General features: G+C 41.7%; 1 protein-coding gene across 5 annotated transcripts in view; it reads left to right on the forward strand.

The window, feature by feature from the left end:
* Window positions 1-21019, forward strand: part of PLCB1 (phospholipase C beta 1) — a 746723-nt gene that overhangs the window by 594919 nt on the left and 130785 nt on the right. For all 5 annotated transcript variants that reach the window (XR_012644898.1, XM_074989347.1, XM_074989348.1 and 2 more), the window contains exons 13-19: window positions 500-584; window positions 1953-2130; window positions 9936-10006; window positions 11254-11350; window positions 15949-16033; window positions 17816-17940; window positions 18940-19094. Coding sequence is in view for 4 of the 5 variants with exons in the window: in XM_074989347.1 (XP_074845448.1) it covers window positions 500-584; window positions 1953-2130; window positions 9936-10006; window positions 11254-11350; window positions 15949-16033; window positions 17816-17940; window positions 18940-19094 (796 nt within the window). In the remaining variant the exon portion in view is untranslated. The remainder of the gene's footprint in view (window positions 1-499; window positions 585-1952; window positions 2131-9935; window positions 10007-11253; window positions 11351-15948; window positions 16034-17815; window positions 17941-18939; window positions 19095-21019) is intronic.

Below are 21019 nucleotides of genomic sequence, written 5' to 3' on the forward strand. Positions count from 1 at the left end.
TTTACATTTTCAAGTTGAAAAAGACAAAAAAGAAAAGAAAGATGGGGGTAGAGAAAGTAATCACAAAGATATAACTAGTAAATCCTTAATGTGACCTAAAAGTGTGATGAAGGAAAACTTATTTAGATATGTTGCCTTCAAGAGCCAAACTTGTGTAACAGTTTATTTCTATCTCTCCAAATGATGTATTCAATTTTTATATTCTTAAAAGTACATGTGAATATTCTCTCTACATGACAAGTTCAGTTGCACTATTTATGACTTCAAATGGCCAATGTCTGTATTGTACCATTTCATGTATAATCCCTGCAATAAGAGCTGTCAGAGAAATCAGAATAATAGCATGATGAATCTAGATCATTGTGAACAATTTACAATGATAGGATAAGGAAATTACCTTTTCATCTAGTTAAGGGGACATTAGATTTTTCCATTATTGCTGCTTTCTGTCTGCAGTGTGAATAAGTCTCACCTAATTGTATCGTTTTCTCCCTTCTAGCCCTAAGCAGCAAGCCAAAATGGCAGAATATTGCAGATTAATTTTTGGAGATGCACTGCTCATGGACCCACTGGAAAAATACCCAGTAAGATGATTTGGTATTTCCTTGACCATAAACATAAATATAACTATTCATTTGCATATTTCTTTTTTCTGTTGTTCTTCATAGATAGCCATATAAGATAGAAACTGCAGCTTGGCGAGGTATTTAAAGTATTTTATGCTATTATTGGTTTGAACATATGGTTTCTGATATGGAGAGTACTGTGGTATAATGAGTTCTAATCATCTAAATCAAAATTGGTTCTCATATCGACTCTTTTATAATCTGGGCTTTCACATTTGAAATAATGCTTATTGTCATTGTGATTGTAGATGTTTCATAGTGCGTTTTTAGTTTATCTTCTAAAGCAGTGATTTTCAACCAATGTGCCATAGCACAACAGTTTGCTGTGGGAACTGTCCAAGTGTGCTGTGAAATTTCTTCAATTTCCCCTCACTGTGGCTCTTTGTTAACCCACCGTAGGGCAGGGAGGAGGGGGGATTGACAACCCCATACCAGCTGGGGCAGGTTAGTCAATTTCCCCGCTGCAGTGGCTCTTTGGAGAGCCACTGTGAGGGGAAATGCCAAACCCACCGTATCCTATTCCCACCAGGAAGCAGCTGCAATGAGCTGCAGCAAGCTGAACGCGCCTGGCTGTATCAAGAGTGGTGGAGGGAGGGCAGGAGCCTTTTAGGGCTGGGACACAGTTTAAATGCCACATTCTGGCTCCAATGGGATGGCAGGGAGGGAAGCCTGCTTTCAGGGGTTACTCATTTACTTAACATCCCTGGCATGGTGTTGAGCAGACTTTGAAAATGTGTCTGTGCTCACTGTCTAAGACATTGTGTTCCGTGGTAGGTTTGAAACATTAATGCGTTTAATCCTTGTTTAGCTTGTTGTATGCACTGCTATGTTCCAAAGCTCTCCAGTAAGACTGTAACCATAGTAAATGTAAGTAAATGTGACATTTATAAGCGATCGATACAGCTGAAGAAAGTGTGTGTGCTGTAGAATTGTTTGTCTCATTGAAGTGTGCCATGTTACTGAAAAGGCTGAGCACCTACATAGTTTCTAAAACAACCAAGAGTCCAGCAGAACTTTAAAGTCTAACAAAATTGTTAGGGTAGTAGGGCATAAGGTTTCATGAGATATAACTCACTTCCTCAGATGCTGAAGAGAAAAGAAAAGAAGGGATACAGAGGTGAAAGTGTGACACCAGTGCAAATTAAAGCAGAATGGATGCGGTTCATTGATGGTTGCCGCACAGAGATGATCTGTTGTGCAAACCATGCTTCTCTTAATATAGGGTTGTATTTTGGACTGCAGGACTGTACGTTGTATCATGGAGAGAAGCTGAGGCTGGCATGGGACAATTTTATTTACTACATGTCTCTTCTTCTTCTCTCCTAGCTTGAAAGTGGTGTTCCCCTTCCAAGCCCTATGGACTTAATGTACAAAATTCTGGTGAAGAACAAAAAGAAATCACATAAGTCTGCTGATGGAAGTTCAAAGAAGAAGCTATCTGAGCAGGCTTCCAACACGTGCAGTGATACATCTAGTGGGTTTGAACCCTCTTCTCCTGGAGCAGGTAAAAGCTGAACTCCCAAATGTAATACAGCCTGAAACGTATGGAGCCTGATTGTGATTGACACAAAGTCCTGTGTATTGCACTCTGTAAATATGAAGGTGCTTGAGGTTATGTGTTCACTACTTGAAAGATCGACCTGGTCAGGATCAATCTTCTGGGGTTCGATTTCTCATGCTGGGTGAGTATGCGCAAAATCAAACTATCATAGTTCAACAGTCAACCCCTGTACTTCTAAATCTCATGAGAAGTACAGAGAGGTTGGTGGGAGATTTTCTCCCATCAACCTCCCTCACTGAATGTGGCCAAGTAAGTTAATTGCAGATAAGTCGATGCCAGCTACCCAATTGCTGTAGCTGGAATTTAAGTGTCAACAATTGACTGTAAGGTATAGTGTAGACCTGACCTAAGAGATTTCTTTATCTTAGCACCAGGCACAGTGAAACTACAGTGGTTCTGCTTTACTTAGGATGCAGTGCAGGGGGATTTGACTATCAAAATCTCAGAGCCCTGTTCACTTCTTCACATCTAGTAGAGGAAATAAAAGAGGCTTTTCCACACCAGTGGCATCTGGGCAGGGAATGGGTTCTTTTTTCGTGAAATACTGCAGTTAGAAATACATGGAAATTGATTATCTGTATTTACTTAATTTTGATTTTTTTCTAATTATCACCACACTGTGCTCTTAGTTTTATACAACTGCTCCTACCCACCCCCACAATACATATCGTTCATGCAGCTAGAGTTTACATTATTCCTATTGTAAACCACTTGTTTACATTATTCCTATTGTAAATAACTTGCTCCAAGGTAAAATTAGGCAAACTAAGTCTCAGAAGAAGAGCAGTTTCCCAGAGACAAAATGTATAAAAGTATCTTCATCTGCTTTTGACCTGTGAGAGGTATATTTAGAGATCTATTTACAGTAAACCCTCAATTTTATGGACCCCAATTTAGCAGACTTCCGGAACAACGGATGTCCACCAGCACCCCCCCGCATTGTTCCCGAAGTCCACTGAAGCAGGCCCCGTAAAATCTTAAATTTCCCCCCACCCCCCAAAAAAATATTTTAGGAGACTTACCTCTGCCATGGCCTGGAGGAGCCACCGCCTCCCTCGCCAGAGCTGCCACATACTCCTCCCACCAGAGGTGGGGTGTGTATGTGGGCAGACAGTATTTGCACATGCACCCACCCCTCTCTCCAGGCCACCGTGGTGGGGCTAGCACCTCCAGCTACGCATGGTGGGACCCCTCCAGCCGCATACAGCAGGACCCCCAGCCACAGCGGAGCTCTTGCTGCTGTGCCCGGCAGGGCCCCCCGGCTGCCACACAGGCTCCAGAGGCAGTGGTTCCAGCAGAGGTGAGTCACAGGCACTTGAGGGTGGAGCTAGGGCTGGGGGACCTTGGTGGGGTGGGTGGGCAGTAAACTCTCCAATTTCACAGACGTGGGCTTTAACGGGCACCCTTCACCCCATTAGTCCATTAAATCGAAGGTTTACTGTAACTATGTTCACTAACATTTTTTCTGTACACCTGTTATAAGCAAGGTGCTGGATTTTGTTTATGTTCTGTGTTCTAGTGAGAAGCAGGTAAAACAATATGGAGAATAAATATCCAGCGTAATTGGTGATTACAGGGGTCTTAGCCAATGGGAATCAGTGGTAATACTTCATTTCATGTCAGTCGTAAGCTGACGTCTTGAATGCAGATTTAAGACAGGAAGATTGTCGTCATGAATTAGTTGTTTCATGATAATGCAAGAGATCCCATGTGTGATCTGCACCCTGCTGTGCAAGGCACTATTCACACACATTAGAAACGGTCTCTGCCCTGAAGAGCATACGACTTAAACAATTATTGAAAGCCGGAAGCACTGCCCCAAAGTAAGGTCACCTAATACTTTTCATTATAAGACCCTTTTTACAGTTGTTTTGTAACTTTGCCAAACTTTAAGCATCAGGGAGAAATTCTTTTCATGCCGGGTGTCAGCCAGTCATGTCTATAATAATGCATACACCCAAGAGAGATGAGCTAAGGTAGCAGAGGCACTTTCAACTCTACCTTTTGATTATGTGAATTTTTTTCAAGTGTAGTGTGCTTTTAATGTAGATTTTTGTAAAAAAATTCTGTTCTTTAAGGCTGAGTCTACACGACAGAGTTTTGTTGACAGAATTTCTGTTGGGACCTACTTTCCGACAGAACTTCTGTTGACAGACACTTCCACACCTAATAGAGGCTCTCCCTGTCGACATCCTCTGTCAACAGAGAGAGGCCAGACTGCCCAGCTCTCTACTGACAGAACAGCCAACCAGAAGTTCTGCAAACAGGGTTGCCCGGTGAACCAGAAGCCCTGTCTGTCGACAGAGCCCCCACCCCCACTCTGCCCCGTGAGCATCTACACTATTTTTTTGTCAACAGAATCTGTCGACAGAGACATTATACCTCGTACAGGAGTGACTTAACTCTTCTGAGAAAACTGCTGTGTTCTGTCAACAATTTCTCAACAGGACACATTGTAATGTGGGCAGTCCATGAGTTTTGTCGACAAAACCCTGTACTGTAGACATGGCCTAAGTGTGTCACAGGTGAATTGTGTGGGAGAATAAGGACTTGTCTTGTGAAGCAGTATTTCCTGGTCAATAGAGGGCTTGACTGGTATGTTAGAGATATAGAGTCTATTCTTTGCTTGCTCACTGGCCTGCTGGGTGACCTTGGGCAAGTCCCATCATGGCCTTGTGGTTCAGTTTCCCCATCCACAAAGTGGAGATACTAATTCTGACCTCCTTTCTTAAGCACTTGTGAGATCTGTGGCTGAAAAATGTTGAATAATTCTGAGTGGTATTATTATTGCATGAGAAAGTTGTTCTTTTGCAATTTAAGTTTAATTTCAGGTGTAACTTTTAGTCATACTTATACAAAAGGTGTGGAGACTTGTCTTTCATTTTAAGCTAGGCTTATAGGGCTTTAGTTGAAATTGATTTGGGACAAGCCTTAAAGATACCTCCTGCATTTTCTTATAAGCAAAACATGACCAAAAATATTGTTGTTATTTATAACCCAAAACAGGAGTTTTCATACAAGGATTTTTACCTGATTCACTAAGTTGGCTTATAAACTTTACAAACTTTTTTGTGAGTTGTCAGTGCCTGTCTCCCATCAGCTTCATTGCAGACTCATATGCTGGCCAGATCAGCAAAGAAATGGTTGAGAATTAGCGCTTCATTTTGACAAAAGAAAATCTCATTCATAACCTCTTAGAGCTTTGTTTCCTTTCCATGTTACCTCTGTATGTACATTGTCAGTAAGTTGTTTTTAAAGGGCGTGACATTTATGGATTGTTTCATATAAAGGCCCAAAGCAACTGACAGCTTAAAGCAGTCAAATTGTGGATCACTGTGAAATGCCTGGTTAATGTTTAAAACTGGTGGGGCACATTCTGAACCTTTTGCTCTTCGTATGAAATTCACTATGGTCTACAGAGGAGCTTCTCATGGAAAGTTGCAGGAGAGCTACAGTTGGATGAAGGAGGCATATGTGCTCCCTGGGTAACTGTTGTGGTCTGTGGAGCTTTGCTGATTTACGCCAGCTGAGAATCTGGCCCTTTGCAGCTGTCAGCAAGTGACTACTTTAAATGTAAAAGTGAATAAAATGAACAGCTAACGGCTTGTCTGTACTTACAGGAGAGTTGACACTCTGGAGGTTGATCTTCCCGGATTTGATAAAGTGGGTCTAGTAGGGAGGCGCAAAATCGAATGCTGAGGGTGCCCATGTTGATCCCAATGCTCCTTGAAGTCATGAGGAGTAAGGGAAGTTGAAAGAAGAGTTTCCCCCATCTACCTCCTGCTGTGGGAATGGCACAGAAAATCAATATAAGGTGTTACGTGGACTCCAGCTGCGCAATTCATGTAGATGGAATTGTGTATATTACATCAGTTTTCTCCTCTAGTGTCGACCTGGCCTGAATTTAGAAGGAAGTGATCACTGAAAGGTAGCCAGAGAGGAGATAAGAGGCTTTTTCACATGAGGTGTTGCTGCAGTATTTCATTGATTGAGCTGTATTGATGCAGTGTAGTTTGTTCATAGAGCTGCACAAGTGAACCTTACATTTTTAATTCACGCAGATGGGGATTTTCAAAGGGGCCTAAGGCAGTTCTGAAGTTTATTCAGTGTTGGACATCTATTTCACACAGGCTTCTGTCAGTTTCTAGCACCATCTCTTATCTTACTGCATACATGGTGCACAAATATCTGTCCTCAGACTGTTCAGATTCCACCTTTCCTCTTTTTCCTCCTTGTTCTCATTGTAGCTTCATCTAAAGCCATAAATGCAGATCCTCTTCTGGTATAAATTGCAGTAGAACTGCCACAGCTATGGCAACACATACAAATTGAGGATCTGACCCATAGCTTCTGAAGTTGTGTTAATTTGCAGTATGTTTGTAGACCCGTACAGGTGTTCCACTGTTGCGGCTTTTGCTGCTGCAGAAAAGCCCTTGGAAGTGAGAGTCAATGGGTTTGGCAATTTTTCAGTTTAACCTTTTAAAATAAATAGGTAATATGCTGCAGACTTCACCTTCATGAACGTCTTGTAATAATAAACTACAAACCAAAGGATGTAGCCAAAATAGACTAATCTCAACAGGGCAAGTTTGCCGTAATCTGCCCCTTCTTCCCTTTTAATGGACTCTAGGAAGTGTTTTTTTCCTAATCTGGATGAATAAATTGAAATATTCGTTGTCAGGGGCAGTTACAGCAAACCCAGCAAGAACTCTTCAGGCTCTTAGCACCACTGAAAGTTCCCCAAGCTCTCCCCTGAGCCTGTTGAGCAATCATATTATTTTCTGCGATGAAAGGTACAAAGATTTGTTCAGGGAAAAAAGGCATGACATAGCAACATCAGTGTCTGGGGAAAAAACCCAACCTGGCTAATCCTAACTCAGTCGAGTCAGTAGCCCACATGGATTCCATTGTGTGCTATATAATCAACATAAGTCAATAGGAGTCTTTTGATTGATTTTAGTTGGCTTTGGATCAGACCTATGAACTGAGATGAAGAATGGGAACCAAATTACCACTTCCCTGAAGGAGGGAAATTGTGGCTTTGTGGAGCAATTCACACACTGTAGTTTATTTTTTCACAGCATGCAAGGACATTAGCCATTGCTGGTGCCAAAGAAAATTGCCTTGCCTTGGCTACCTGAGAAAAATGAAAAATGGGGGCAAAAGGTTGTGAAATCTAAAGTTTTATGCAGCCTGTAATAAAGCATTAACCTTACATATTCATTTTGGGATCTGCCATGAAAGTTAATGCTCAGTTTCGATGGCTCCTTTCTCCGAGTAAAACCTACAAAGTAGAAATGTCTGGGGAGAAAGCATCAGGCTTCAATTTTTGTTGAATGTGATTGATTCTTGAAAGCACTTTAATAAGAATATTTTGTTGCGGGCAGAGAGAAAGTTTCTTTAATTTATTAACAAATTAATCTGTCTTGTCCATATGTTTTGATGGGTATAAAATAACCGAGAAGAACGGTTAAAGATCTTTGCAATTCAGTCTCATTTATTCATATGGTACTTGTTGAGTATAAAATATTTAAGCAGCTTCTTCACATTGTTTGATGTGCACTGCCCTCTGCTGGGCTACATCTACACCAGCTCCTTCCTTTCAGAGGGGCATGGTAATGAGCAAGTTGGGAAGATGCTAATGAGGCACTACCATGAATATGCAGCACCTCATTAGCATAATAGCATCTGTGCACAATTCAAAAGTGCTGCTTTTGAATCACGCGCCACCCATGTAGGCGGGGGCCTTTCGAAAGGACCCCCCCCAGACTTCAAAAGCCCCTTATCCCTGAAACCAAATAGGAAGAAGGGGCTTAACTGATGTTAGTTGAAATTGCTCCATTTGAAATCAAAGGGGCTTTTGTCAGTTTACAGAAACTGAGCATCTGTCTCACAATTTTTCATATAGTAAGACGATAAAGATGTGGCATATGTTAATTTAATCAAAATATTGTTACTGAATAAAGCACACTGTTACTACTAGTAATAACCACGTTTATTACAATAGTGCATAAGGTCTGATGGAGAATTCCGTCCCATTGTGCTAGGTGCTGTACAGAGAAAGAGGTTACAGTCTAATTAATGGTGCTTCTATGGCCCCTATGATTTCTGAGCACCTTGGGATCTTGAACGTATTCTGCCTCACAACTAGGGTGACCACCTTGCCCTATAGCAAATACAGGCTACCAGCCTCCAGGGACAGGGGGCTGCTATCCCATGGCAGGGCTCCTTGGTGATGCAGTGGAGATGGGGACTCCACAACCTTCCAGTGAGAGGGAGTGGAGGATGGGGGCTTCACAAGTTCCTAATAGGGGGTTGCCGAAAATAGGGGCTGTGCTACCTTCTGTCAGGGGAGTAGGAGAGAAAGCAGGGAATGAGACATGGCACCACAGCAGAGCTTCCCCACAGCAGGAGCTGCCTCCCCAGAGGCACATGATGCTGTGGAGTGAAGCAACCACCCTGTGTCAGAGCTCACCAGCAGATGGACTGCTGCCATGGTGTGCTGGGAAATGAGGCAGCTGCCCCATGCAGGAGTTTCCCTGAAGCAGAAGCTGCCGTCTCAAGGCATGGGGCACCAGGGAACTGGGCAGCTGCCTGCAGTAGAGACTTCTGCCCCGAGACACTGTGTGCCAGGGAGCAGGAACCCAGCAAGATAAGGGACAATTTGCCCATTTTCTTTAAGAAGTTGGGATGCCAGTGAGACAGCTGAAATAAGGACTGTCCCAGTAAAAACGGGATAGATGGTCACCTTGTTTACAACCAGCGATCCAAGGGCACTATTTTGGGAGGGTGGGTGAGGAGCGCAGCAGCTGTGCATACCAGTACACTGCTTGCTCTCTCCATCCCACTGACTGTCAGGGAATGAGGGAAAAGTTCACAACTTGTGTGCATGCCTCTTGCTCATGGCTGGTGAGGAGAGGTGCAAAGGAGTGATTCACACAAGCTGTGTACTTTTCTCATGCTCCCTAACAGTCAGGGGAATGGGAAGAAGAGCAAGCAGTGTCTTGGTAAGCATGGCTGCTGCCCCCACTCCACCCTCCTGAAATGGTGTCCTTGCAAAGTTCCCTCTAGTATTTTCCATCCATGTACAGAATAAATTTTGTCTTGTGCACCAAGGCATATGTGGCTGTGCACCACCAGTAGAAACACACACTGATGGCTGTGGGTGCTTTGCTAATCAGCGAGGTGGCATTTTAGTCTTTCTTGGGTAGCTGCCCAAGTGCTCACCTTACAGGGAACATTGTTTACACACCTTTGTATTATCCCCATTTTAGAGATGGAGAGCTGATGCACAAAGAAGTTAAGTGACTTGCCCAACATCACACTGGAAGTCTATGGCGGCACAGGGGCTTGAACTCAACTCAACCAACTCTACCATTAGATAGTCCTTGGTTAATAATACATGATACTGTATATACATGGACTATCACAAGCCAGCTTTCTTTTTCGAGTTTTTTATTCTAACATCTGAACTGCTGTTCTGAATCGCTGTTTTGTTGACCACATAAGTCCTTTACGAAGACACATAGGATTTCTTTGTGTGATAGGCAGATTTCCCAGGGTAAGTCAACAATGTTAAGGATGGCTAAACCACTCCAGGCAGTGAACTTGGTTTGTTATATAAGAGACAATTTCCCCCCAAAGTGCAGAACTCTCTAAAGTATCAGTATGTGAGGGTATCAAGGGTAGCCTTGGTATTTATAATTATTGTTTCAGACAATAATTGTATCATAATTAAAATGTTGCAGGAGAAGCAGAGATCGAGAGTGACGATGATGATGACTATGATGATGACTGTAAAAAATCGTCCATGGATGAAGTAAGAACTTCAATATTTTGCACTAGTGGTGGAATGGTTCTGGTCACAGTTAATTTGGCATGCATTGGTTAGTGTTGGACTGCCATCTAGTGGCAAAAGGAACAAATGCACTTAAAATGTATATAAACTTTGCAAATACTTGCTGGTATTCTTTAATGGATTCTTGAACAACATATACACGCTTGCTTTATTATGTTGCTTGCTTTATTAATATTTTAACTTAGTAAAATAAGGTATAATTAATCATTTTAGATATCTGCTTCTTTATTGTGTGTATAAAAACAAACATCTATATTCAGTAAACTCTTTTATATCCAGCATTCTATCATCTGGAACTCTCATATAACCAACATTTTAACAATAAGTCAATTTTAGTTACATTTTCCATAATTACAGTATAGTAAATACAGCAAACACAATATAACTTCACAGTATATAATACTACTATTGTTGGTAAATAAAGTACCCTGCATACCTTTTTGTTTGTTTCTTAATATCTAATTTCATTTTTCTCTAGTGTTAGGCATTGCTATATCTCTCTGTTATCCAGAGTATTTGAATATCTGACAACCTCCGGATCCTAGGGCTGACAGATACGAAAGGGTTTACTGTATATATATACCTGTTCTGCAACATCTGTGTTGAAATCTGTACGTGCCACATTTATTATCATTTGTTTTTGTAAGTGCTCACAATATACTGTGCACTTCCAGAAGCTAAAATAGTGCAGCCTTTTCCCCAGAGATCTTACAGGCATGTGTAAAGTATTAAGATACCAGCTATGTAACACAGTTTTTAATTAGAGTTGTGAGGTCTCCTCTTCATAAATCTGTGAAACTCCCACAAGGCTAATTAAGACTATTTTGCATGTATTTCTTGCTGTTCTCCTTGAAATTCTTCCTGCCTAGAGTTTCATGACTTTCAAGGTGACTCTTGTTGGCTAACACCCTGTTAGCAAAATAAGAAATGACTCCCTTCCTCCAGGTGAGGAGCCTAAAAATGAGCAAGCCAAGCCACAAATCTAAGGAAAATAGGCCTGATAATCTGCATATGCAAATGATTAATGATCTGTTTGAGACTGATTCTACATCCTCTAAATTAAATGGTAAAGCTGCCACTGACCTTGTTGCAGCAGGTAACCAGCAATTGTTAGAGTCTTAGCTATATAAAGTCTGTTGTGTAGAAATCCCACCAGTGACCTTTGCTATGCAGTAAAAACAAATCCTTCTTTTGTGTCCCTGATCCAGGGCACTGCTGGCAGCGAAGCCATGGCCACTGAAGAAATGTCCAACCTGGTGAACTACATACAGCCAGTGAAGTTTGAGACATTTGAGATATCAAAAAGTTAGTAATCCAAGTGTACTTAGCACTAATTTATACTGGGAAATTCTTAGGATATCGCTTTCTTATCTCAATTGCAATTATTTGAACATGTCAGGGGGCGGTTCCCCAGGATGTGTAAATTATCATATCTCCAGGGAAGTAAAGGAAACACCAGTGGGAGATCTGATCCCATAGGTGTAGAAGAAGCATGTGCTGAGAGAACTGCTGACGCTCTGGTTTTCTCTCTCTAGTGCCTTGCAGAAAACCTGTTAGGTATATGAGTAGGTCTGTCAAGCAAATTTAAAAAAATAATTGTAATTTTAAAAATGAGTTGTGATTAATCATGTGATTAATTGTGCTGCTAAACAATAATAGAATGTCATTTATTTATCTTTGGATATTTTCTCTTTTGAAATATTTTTATTTCAGTTACAATGAAGAACACAAGGTGTACAGTGCTCAATTTATATTTATTTTTGATTACAAATATTTGCTCTGTAAAAAACAAAAGAAATAGTATTTTTCTATTCCCCCATTACAAATACTGTACTGTGATCTTTTTATCGTGGAAGTTTAACTTACAAACATAGAACTATTTCCTTTCACACATCAATCACCATGCTGCTAACTGGTTCTGCTCAATAATGATCGAAAGTGATGTGGACCAACGCATGTTAATTTTCATGATCTGAGTCAGATGCCACCAGCAAAAGGTTGTGGTTCAGGTTCTGCTGTTTTTGCTCGATAGTGTCGCTCATTTAAGACTTCTGAAAGCAATCTACACCTTGTCCCTCAAGTTTTGGAAAACATTTCAGATTGTTAAATGTTGGGCCTAGTGCTGTAGCTATCTTTAGAAAGCTCACATTGGTACCTCTTTTGTATTCTGTCATATCTGAGTAAAAGTGTTCTTAAAATGAACAACATGTGTGGGGTCATCATGTGAGACATACTGGCTGTGTCTACATGTGCCACTTTTCGTTTCTCTTAGTGATTGGCTGAACAAAAAGTCGGACTGAGTGGATTTGTAAGCTCTGAATTTGTATTGTCATTTTTGAAAGCACACATGTAACAATCTACATTTGTAAGTTATACTTTTGTAATAAAGAGGTCACAGTACAGTACTTGTATGAGGTAAAGAGCTTATTTTGAAATAATGCTGCTACACACAAAAATGCTTTTTGAAATAGCCCTTAAATATTTTGAAATACAGTGACTACACACATAGAGCCTATTTTGAAATAGAGCCATTGGGCGCACTATGGCTTATTTTGAAATAGGCTCTATTCCCTGTCTTAACGGCACCTATTTTGAAATAGGCACTATTTCTCATAGAATAAGGTTTACCAATTTCAAAATAAAGCAACCACTTTTTCAAAATTATTTTGAAATAATGGTTGCCTTGTGTAAATGCTAGGTTAGTTTATTTTGAAATAATGGTTGTTATTTCAAAATAACTTTGCTGTGTAGACCTACTGCTAGGTATTAGTAACTAAACACATGTATCAAGAGATAATAGAGCCACGTACATTTTGAGATATGCATTGGTTTAAAGGTCCAGTTTTGTCTATGGTAAATGTTGTTACAGTATGTGCAGCATGTTCAACAAAGTTTCTGGAATTGAAAATGTCTTTGCTCATCAAATTGAACATCTATGAACAAGAAGTGTCAGAAAAGCAAGGAATATTGCAAACTTTTGAACAGAGAGATTATGAGCATTGAGAAGGAAACAGCAAAAAATTTTACGATGTGCCAACATTACACTTCCAACAGATAAAATATAAACACAGAGCCCACCCCTCATGTAAATCTATTTTTTCTGCAACAGCCTAATTTATAACTTCATCCCCTGCTGATTTTTCACTGACAAAGTCTTGCTGGGAATGCTCTTTTCAGCCTCCTTGATAAACAGAGCAGGAGCATTTCCTGTCTCAGAGAAAACCCACACACACACCATCTCCCTGCCCTTTCTCACCATGATTTGACAGGATACAACATGTTCTTGACATTTCTCTTTTGTTAAAGCAGCACATCACATTTTAGTGTTTAAATCTGGGACTTATGGAGGTTAACATGGTAAAGCTTATTTTTAATTCCTTCAGTCTACTTGCTGAATTTCATATCTTACTGGCCCCACTGGATAGACTACTTCATATGGCCCCTGCCAGCAGGCCAGGAGCTCCAGGTTCAAAGGTCACAGACTGTGTCCCTTGGTTATAGGTTCACTCATGGCTCCCTTGGACAGTCTAAATGTTTTCCTTTGCCAGAGTCCCAGCATGCATCAGACACTCCTGGAGAAAGTATACTCGCTGAGTAGCTTGAATAGGAAGAATTCCATGGAGGCCTGAAGCACATACTTGATGGCCAACAGCAGAAATGGTATCAACTGGTCCCATGGGTGCAGCACTCCCATGGGGAATTTGTGCATCATTTCCTTTAATTTCCAGTTGAAACTCTGGACCAGTCCATTGGTCTGCGAGTGGTAGACCGAAATGTATAATTGTTGGCTACCCAACACACACACACACACACACCACTTCCCAGAATAGCCAGGAGGTGAAGCTCTGGTTTCCCTCAGCAAGGCAAAGAATTACAACCCACAGCAGAGTAACACAAATACTGAGGAAAGCTCAGATCTCAGAAGACTCAGTCACAGGGACTTGACATAGCACTCAGATGCACAGCTCCAATGGGATCAGAGCCCCAGATAAATCCATCTTATTTTGTACAAAACTTTTACACAGAACAAGCTCATAAAGTTCTCTCCCTTTAGTAATGAAAAAGAGAGATGCACAGCTGTTGTTTCCCCCCCCAGGTGACAATTATTTACACTGATTTTATACATTGATTTTATTAAGTACAAAAAGCAGGACTAATGTGGTTGCAAGTGATAAAAGGCAGATCAAAGTAGGTTACTGGGCTAAAATAAACCAAAACATGCCAGCAAAGTTTAATACACTTAAAGAATGTGTTTATAAATCATAATTTCTCGGCCTGGTTCTTATTTCAAATAAAGTTCTGCCCAGAAGCCTTAAAATTTGAAGGCTCTGTCTTTCTTTCCACTGAGGTCATATGTAAATTGAATAGCCTCCTGGAGGGGGCTTGCAGTCAGCTCAATTCATTCAGCCTAAGCGTGGGAGGTTTCTCCCCTCCCCTCCTGCTGTGATTGTTTTATGGCACGTAAGAGATCTGGAGCAAATTATGCATTCCAAAGCCTGACGGGACCATTGTGATTACCTCATCTAACAAGCTGTAGAACTTCCCCAAAATAATTCCTAGTGCAGATCTTTAAACAAAAAATCAAATGCTGACGTAATAATTACTAGCATTGGAGTATCCACCATGACCTTTTAATATATTTCTTCAGTGGTTCATCCAAAGGTTTGGCCCCAATTTACTATCCAGGTTCTAGCAACCTTTCTTCAGGCACAGAGTATTTTGATTTGTTCCAAGAGTGGTCTGCTGCCTTTGTTTCTGCACTGTTATTTTAGGCAGAGTCTTCTTCTACTTTACTCTGCCTGGAATGAAACACATTCACTGTACCTCTGTCAACAAGGTTGGCACTCTACTTTTCATGTCATGGAAATCATAACTGTCGGAATAGTGCTAATTTTGTATACCCTGAACAGCAAGAAAATGAGAGATTAAAATAGCTTACAGGACACTGAACGTCTGAGACCTTGTCAATACTTACCAGAAGATTGGTGCGTTGTGGTAGATCTTCTGGAGTTCGATTTTTGCATGTCTGGTGAAGACACAGTAAAATCAACCTCTCTGGGCTTGGCCATCGACCCCGTACTCCATGATATCTTGTTGAATAAGGAACGTTGATGCAACACTAAAGATGTTCAGATTTCACTAGGGAAGTAAGTCGATTCTGATACATCAGTTCTAGTTAAGCAAATTCTATACCTAGAATTGCGTATCTAAAATCAACTTATTTCCCTAGTATAGACTTACCCTGATTGTCATCTTTGACATTTTCCTTCCTCATCTTGGGTGCCACCAGAAGAGCTACTGGAAAAGCTAGCAAATTCATTCAGTAAGCCAGAGAGAACTGAACAATGTTAGCACTCTGCGGCATGATTGCAGTTCACCTCAGCACATCTCCTGTACCCGAGATCAGTCATTCACTTAGCCCTACCTGTAGTAAAAGCTGGAGGTTGCAGCCATTAAAGTGGGCCTAGTGCTGTGTCTAACCCAAATGAATGTTTTCAAACTCTGGAGGCTCCTGAACACAGAAATATTTGTGTCGTTTTCCTTTTATTTGTGTTAATTTCCCCAGCCATGTGGCTTTATCAAGCATCTTTAATTTTAAACATCTTTTGTAAACTAAAGGAAAAGGGAAATCTTTGAAATCACTTGATGGTATGAACGGTAGTGTTTTTTATGTAACTCTTTGGATGGCAGATGGTATATAGGCACTGGGATGAACCCCTTAATTTGCAGCTGTACTGAATGTCAGCTTGAAAGTTTGTCTCTTTCATCAACAGAAATTGGTGCATGAAAAGATGCCACTTCACCCACTTGGTCTTACTATAAATATCACGGGACCAACACAGTGACAACAACATGGCAAAGAACAATTTTTTAATCACTGTTTTCCCCACTTTGAATTACAGAACGCAACAAGAGTTTTGAAATGTCTTCCTTTGTGGAAACCAAAGGGCTCGAGCAACTCACCAAGTCTCCAGTGGAATTTGTAGAGTATCCTTGACATACAGAAGGATACTTTATGTGCTCTCGTAAAGCTGAGTAAGAACCGTTATGGTGGTTTGTTGGACTTTGGAAATATGAGTGCAGGAAATTAAGAACCCAGCCTAACTTTATTAACTTGATTACCTCTTTCATTAACAGAGAACTGACATCTGGTGACACCTCATTAGCTTTTGGAATAAATTCTTGTTATGTACATTAAGGGGGAGAGGGATCGGTTGAAACTGCAGATTGAAGATCAGGAGGGAAGAATGAGTTGGATCATTGGTTAGCTAAATATTGACAATGGGAAAATAAATCAATACTACTTTGTTATATAAAATGACACAAGATAAATTGAAACATTTTGTGATATTGAGATTATCTGAGTGACTCAGTGCTTTGTAAAGTCATACTAGAGACCTGAGTTTGATTCCTGGTCACAAATGAGTCTTCCCTTGCTGTCATAAGCTAGCCGCACTGATACATTACTTGTAGCTTTGGGGAAAAAATAACTAAAGGGGAATCGATTTCAGTTTAATGCTTCCTAGTGTATGTCATTGTGTCTTTTGAAGCCTGAAGCTCACAAAGAGGGATCTGATACAATATGGCTTTCTGGAACATTAAATGAGAGCAACTTCTACAGCTAGACTGCAACATATTCCTGTCTCTAAAATTTGTGTAGTGACCATTTGAATCTCGGTCTCGCTACATCAGTTAACTCATCATTGCTTCCTCTGTGTGGAGGCTGTATCTAAAGCTCCTGTGAGGACAGCAGCTACTTCTTAACTCTGGAAGTCTCTAGAAGTATTATTACCATTAGCCAGTTTCTGCAGTGGCAATTTAGGGCCATATTATATTACTTGTCATAGAATATTGTCTTCTAAGCCCACAGTGGACCATGTTTTTCCTCCGCTGCTTTAGCATCTGTCTGTCCTCACAGAAACAAAAGGAAAGTATGTCATATCTCATTTTATAACCTCAATTTAGACCCTGGAGTACGTTTATAGGCTAGTAGCCCTCTCAAGAATGTGAATCTGTGTGGGTATTATGTTTGGAGGATGCCACTAAATGATCTACTGGTGTTCTGTAAAGAGCATCTACAAGTAGTGACCAAAAGTATCATATCTATTGTTTTTTCTGTGTCCCTCTGTCTGTCCATCCGGGCAAGGTTCTACCACGTTCCCCCCTGCGCTGTGCTGGCTCCCACCACTCCCCCAACCAGCTGTCCAATGTACCCCCTGCCACATCATGCCATCCCCTCCCCCGGCCAGCATGGGGCCTGGCCCAGCCCTTCCAATGGAGCCCCCTCCACACAGTGCCAGACCCAACCCTGTCCCCAGCTGGCACGGGGTCCAGCCCCCAACAGAGCCCCTCCCCTGGCCACTGCAGGGCCCTGCCCAGCCCCCCCAAACAGCGCCCCTCCACACCATGTCAGCCCCAGCCCCTCCCCCAGCTAGCATGGGGCCTGACCCAGCCCCCCAACAGAGCCCCCTCATACTGTGGCAGCTCCAGCCCCTTCCCCGGCCAGTGCACGGCCCAGACCAGGCCCCCCAACAGACCCCCTCCTCCTGCACTATGTCAGCCCCATCCCTCCCCCGGCCCAGCCCCCAGTGGAGTTCCTTCCTCCTCCAGCATGGGGCCCAAGCCATACCTTTTGGATGTGTATTACAACAAGTTTCTGTTTGGAACTTTCTTCCAACCCAACTTCTGCTTGCAAGCAGAGACGCAACCAGGCCTCTAGTCTATAATTATTTTGCCAGATGTGTTGTTTCTTAACCACCCACCATCTAGATATAACAAAAGGCAGCTTAGCCGGATTTATCCAAAAGGAACACGTGTCGATTCCTCAAACTACATGCCCCAAGTCTTCTGGAATGCTGGCTGTCAGTTGGTTGCTCTTAACTTCCAAACTGTAGGTGGGTCTCACTTTTTCCTTGGTTTAGTGGACTGTGTTTTCCACTTTTTGAATAGATTTTGTGATTAGGAGCCAAGAGAACTGTTCTGTTAACAAAAGCGATTGGGCTATTGACCAGTTATGCAAAGCTGTTTGTGCACTCCTGTCACTAAACCCAAGTTATTGTTAAATGTATTTGCATATTATGCTGTATGGGACATGCACACAGTGATCCTCTTGAGGAATCCTGATTTGTCCGCAATTACTGTGCTGAAATTTCTGAAATTTAAAAATGATTTTCCTCCTGTGTCGTGGAAAAAAATTACAGAATCTGATATGCAGTCTTGTAAATATTCACTTGTGAATAGCAGCCCTTTTGTATTGTATAATGATCTGAAAATATAGCTAACTTTTCCCAGTCTCCAGAAAATATTAATTGTGTTTATTGCAGTAACAGTTGGCTTCAGGTGTTCTTGCCATGGTATATAATGACAAGGGCAGATTTTTTCATAGGCAGGCCAAATGGGAGCATCCCATGGTATGTATGCACGATGCTCCTACAAGCACCTGCATGGCCATGTATACAAGTGAAATTGTACACATTGGTCCCTGTATGTCGTTGAACGTCAACGGGACTCAGAAGGCTAGGTTGAGTTTGAAAATGAGATATGCCCATGTAAGTCATTTAAGCTTTTTAATGCTGAGTCAAGCAAAACCTAAATACCTTTAAAATCTAAGCCTCGGACTCTTGAAAATGGTTCATCACATCTTCTGGAACATCCCTGGAGAATTCCTTCTTCTTATAGGGCGACTACAAGATGGTGGCCACTGAGGAGTATCTGAGGGGAAACGTGAGTCTTTCAGTGAAAGATTTCCTGAAACCTAGGTTTAAGTGACAGTGGTGTTCAAGAAAGAGCTGCTGATTCACATTGCACTCAGTCGTATTAATGCAGCTGTACTTGTTTTTATATATGTGATACCTATCCAGAAGTTAATTCCTCACAATCTTTTTATTGCTTAGATTTGTCTATGCAAATAAACATGGGGATGTATGAGTACAACGGCAAAAGTGGGTACAGGCTAAAGCCGGAGTTTATGAGAAGACCAGACAAACATTTTGACCCATTTACTGAGAGTATTGTGGATGGCATAGTGGCCAACACTTTGTCTGTGAAGGTACGTTACACCCTTGTGGAAAATTCTGCTTATCATGAGGTTAGAACCTGGACACATTTCTGTTTTATATGGAGCCCTGTCAGATCATCTTTAGGTGTGTCTACACAGTAGTCAGGAGGTGTGATTACAGCATGTGGAGGCACACCCAAGAGAGATTAATCAAGCTAACTTCCATAATGCAGAGAGGGCCATTCACCACAGATGCCTAATGGTTGGACTGAGATATCGCAGGTTATGTTCCAGGCTTTCACTTTTCTTCCTACTGCTTCACCCTGCAGTCGCTTGTCTTTCCAGTGACTCTGCCCTCCAGCTAGGTCATGTGTTCAAGTCTGTCCCTTTCAGGATATGTATGATAATGGGGAGCCTTCATGATGGTCATGAATCTGTCCTTTAGCTCAAGATCTCACAGCCCAGAACCTTCTATCCTCAGGGCTTTTCCCCCAGCAGGGTTCCCTGCATCAGAGATAGGCTTCTGACCTTGCCCCTCTGCAGAGGTTGGTAGGTGATCCCAAGGCCCCACTCTGGCCACTGGCCTTCAATCCAGAACCCATTTGTAAGTAGCTAAATCTTGCATCTTGGGAGGCTACATGGGTGCCTTTCTGGACCATTCCCTAGCAGATTCCTCTCTTCCCTTCAGCTGAAGTAAAAAAACTAAAACATGAACATAACATCTTTGGCCTTCAGAGAGTCACATGCCCCATCTCTGTAGGCTTGGTCAGGTCACCATCAGCAGGCCTCAGGTAGCAAGAGCTCCATGGTTCCTCTCACAAGTTGAGTGTGTAGGTCAGCTCACTTCCATTGTCTGCCTACCAGTGCCACTGAGCAACTGTGTTCCCCTTTGTATGCTCTTCTTCCATCCCATATGGGTTTTACAGGTGCGATGAAGCAGGGCTGCCTGGTCCCAGGGCAACTCTTTCACCTATATCTTTCCAGTGTGGGGGTTGTATATCCCATCAATGGTACAAACAGCACTGAAGATGCATCATCTCAAGCTTCAGCATGGTCTATGCAAGTCCATCCAGAACCCAAGGCACTTATTTAGACCACTAGCTCATGCTGAAGTCCATGATGCCATGTCTTCATTATTGGTACTCACACTAGCTGGATTAAAGCTAGATCACATCTACATGTGCTGCCATCACACCTCCAGTTTCAATGTCAGCATTCTGTAAATTGAGACAATGAAATATGTCTAATTTGTAGTGAGTCACAGGCCGTTTTTTAACTCAGAAATAACTGGAATCCTAAAAAATGGAAGCTCATTTTTTGAAGGAATGTCTACCATTGCTTGTGTTTGGTTGTTAAATTCCTTTACAATTCCTTTTATTTTCCATCACATAAGAATTACCAAGAAACTGGTGTATTTAAGAAGAGGTTGTTAATATTTAAGTTTTTGTTTATGAAGTGCTGTATTTCAAATAGTGTAAGCTTAAAAACAGCCCCAGTCCTTGATCAATATTAGTTTGCACTGAGGTGACTACTTCGAAGTCCCTTTACTCCTGAGGAGTAAAGAAGTAGCCCGGGCACTTTGAAGTACCGGCAGGTGAGCCGCGGCTACACACAAGCCAGCACTTTGAAGTTTAGCACTTCGAAGTTGCCACACGGGAGAATTAGCATAATGAAGTGCTGCGTACACACCGCAGCACTTAATTAATAATCCCAACATCCTCCCTTTGAAGTAGGGAGCTAGTGTAGACACAGACTGAAAAAAGATAGTGCACACCAAATTCAAAATAACCATAACCTGATCATATCTAACTACACATTTCACTTCTCCACATTTACTTACATACCTATGGCTGATTATGAGAAGGTCAGGATATTTACTGGATTCATTCCAACTGCTTAGGAGACATGCAGAAAAGACACCCCTGCCCCCAAACAGCAATTGTTCTCGGTTCAGAAAAGTCTCTCTTCTTACCATT

The sequence above is a fragment of the Carettochelys insculpta genome, chromosome 3 (genome assembly GCF_033958435.1).
Source record: "Carettochelys insculpta isolate YL-2023 chromosome 3, ASM3395843v1, whole genome shotgun sequence".
Classification (NCBI taxonomy): domain Eukaryota; kingdom Metazoa; phylum Chordata; order Testudines; family Carettochelyidae; genus Carettochelys; species Carettochelys insculpta.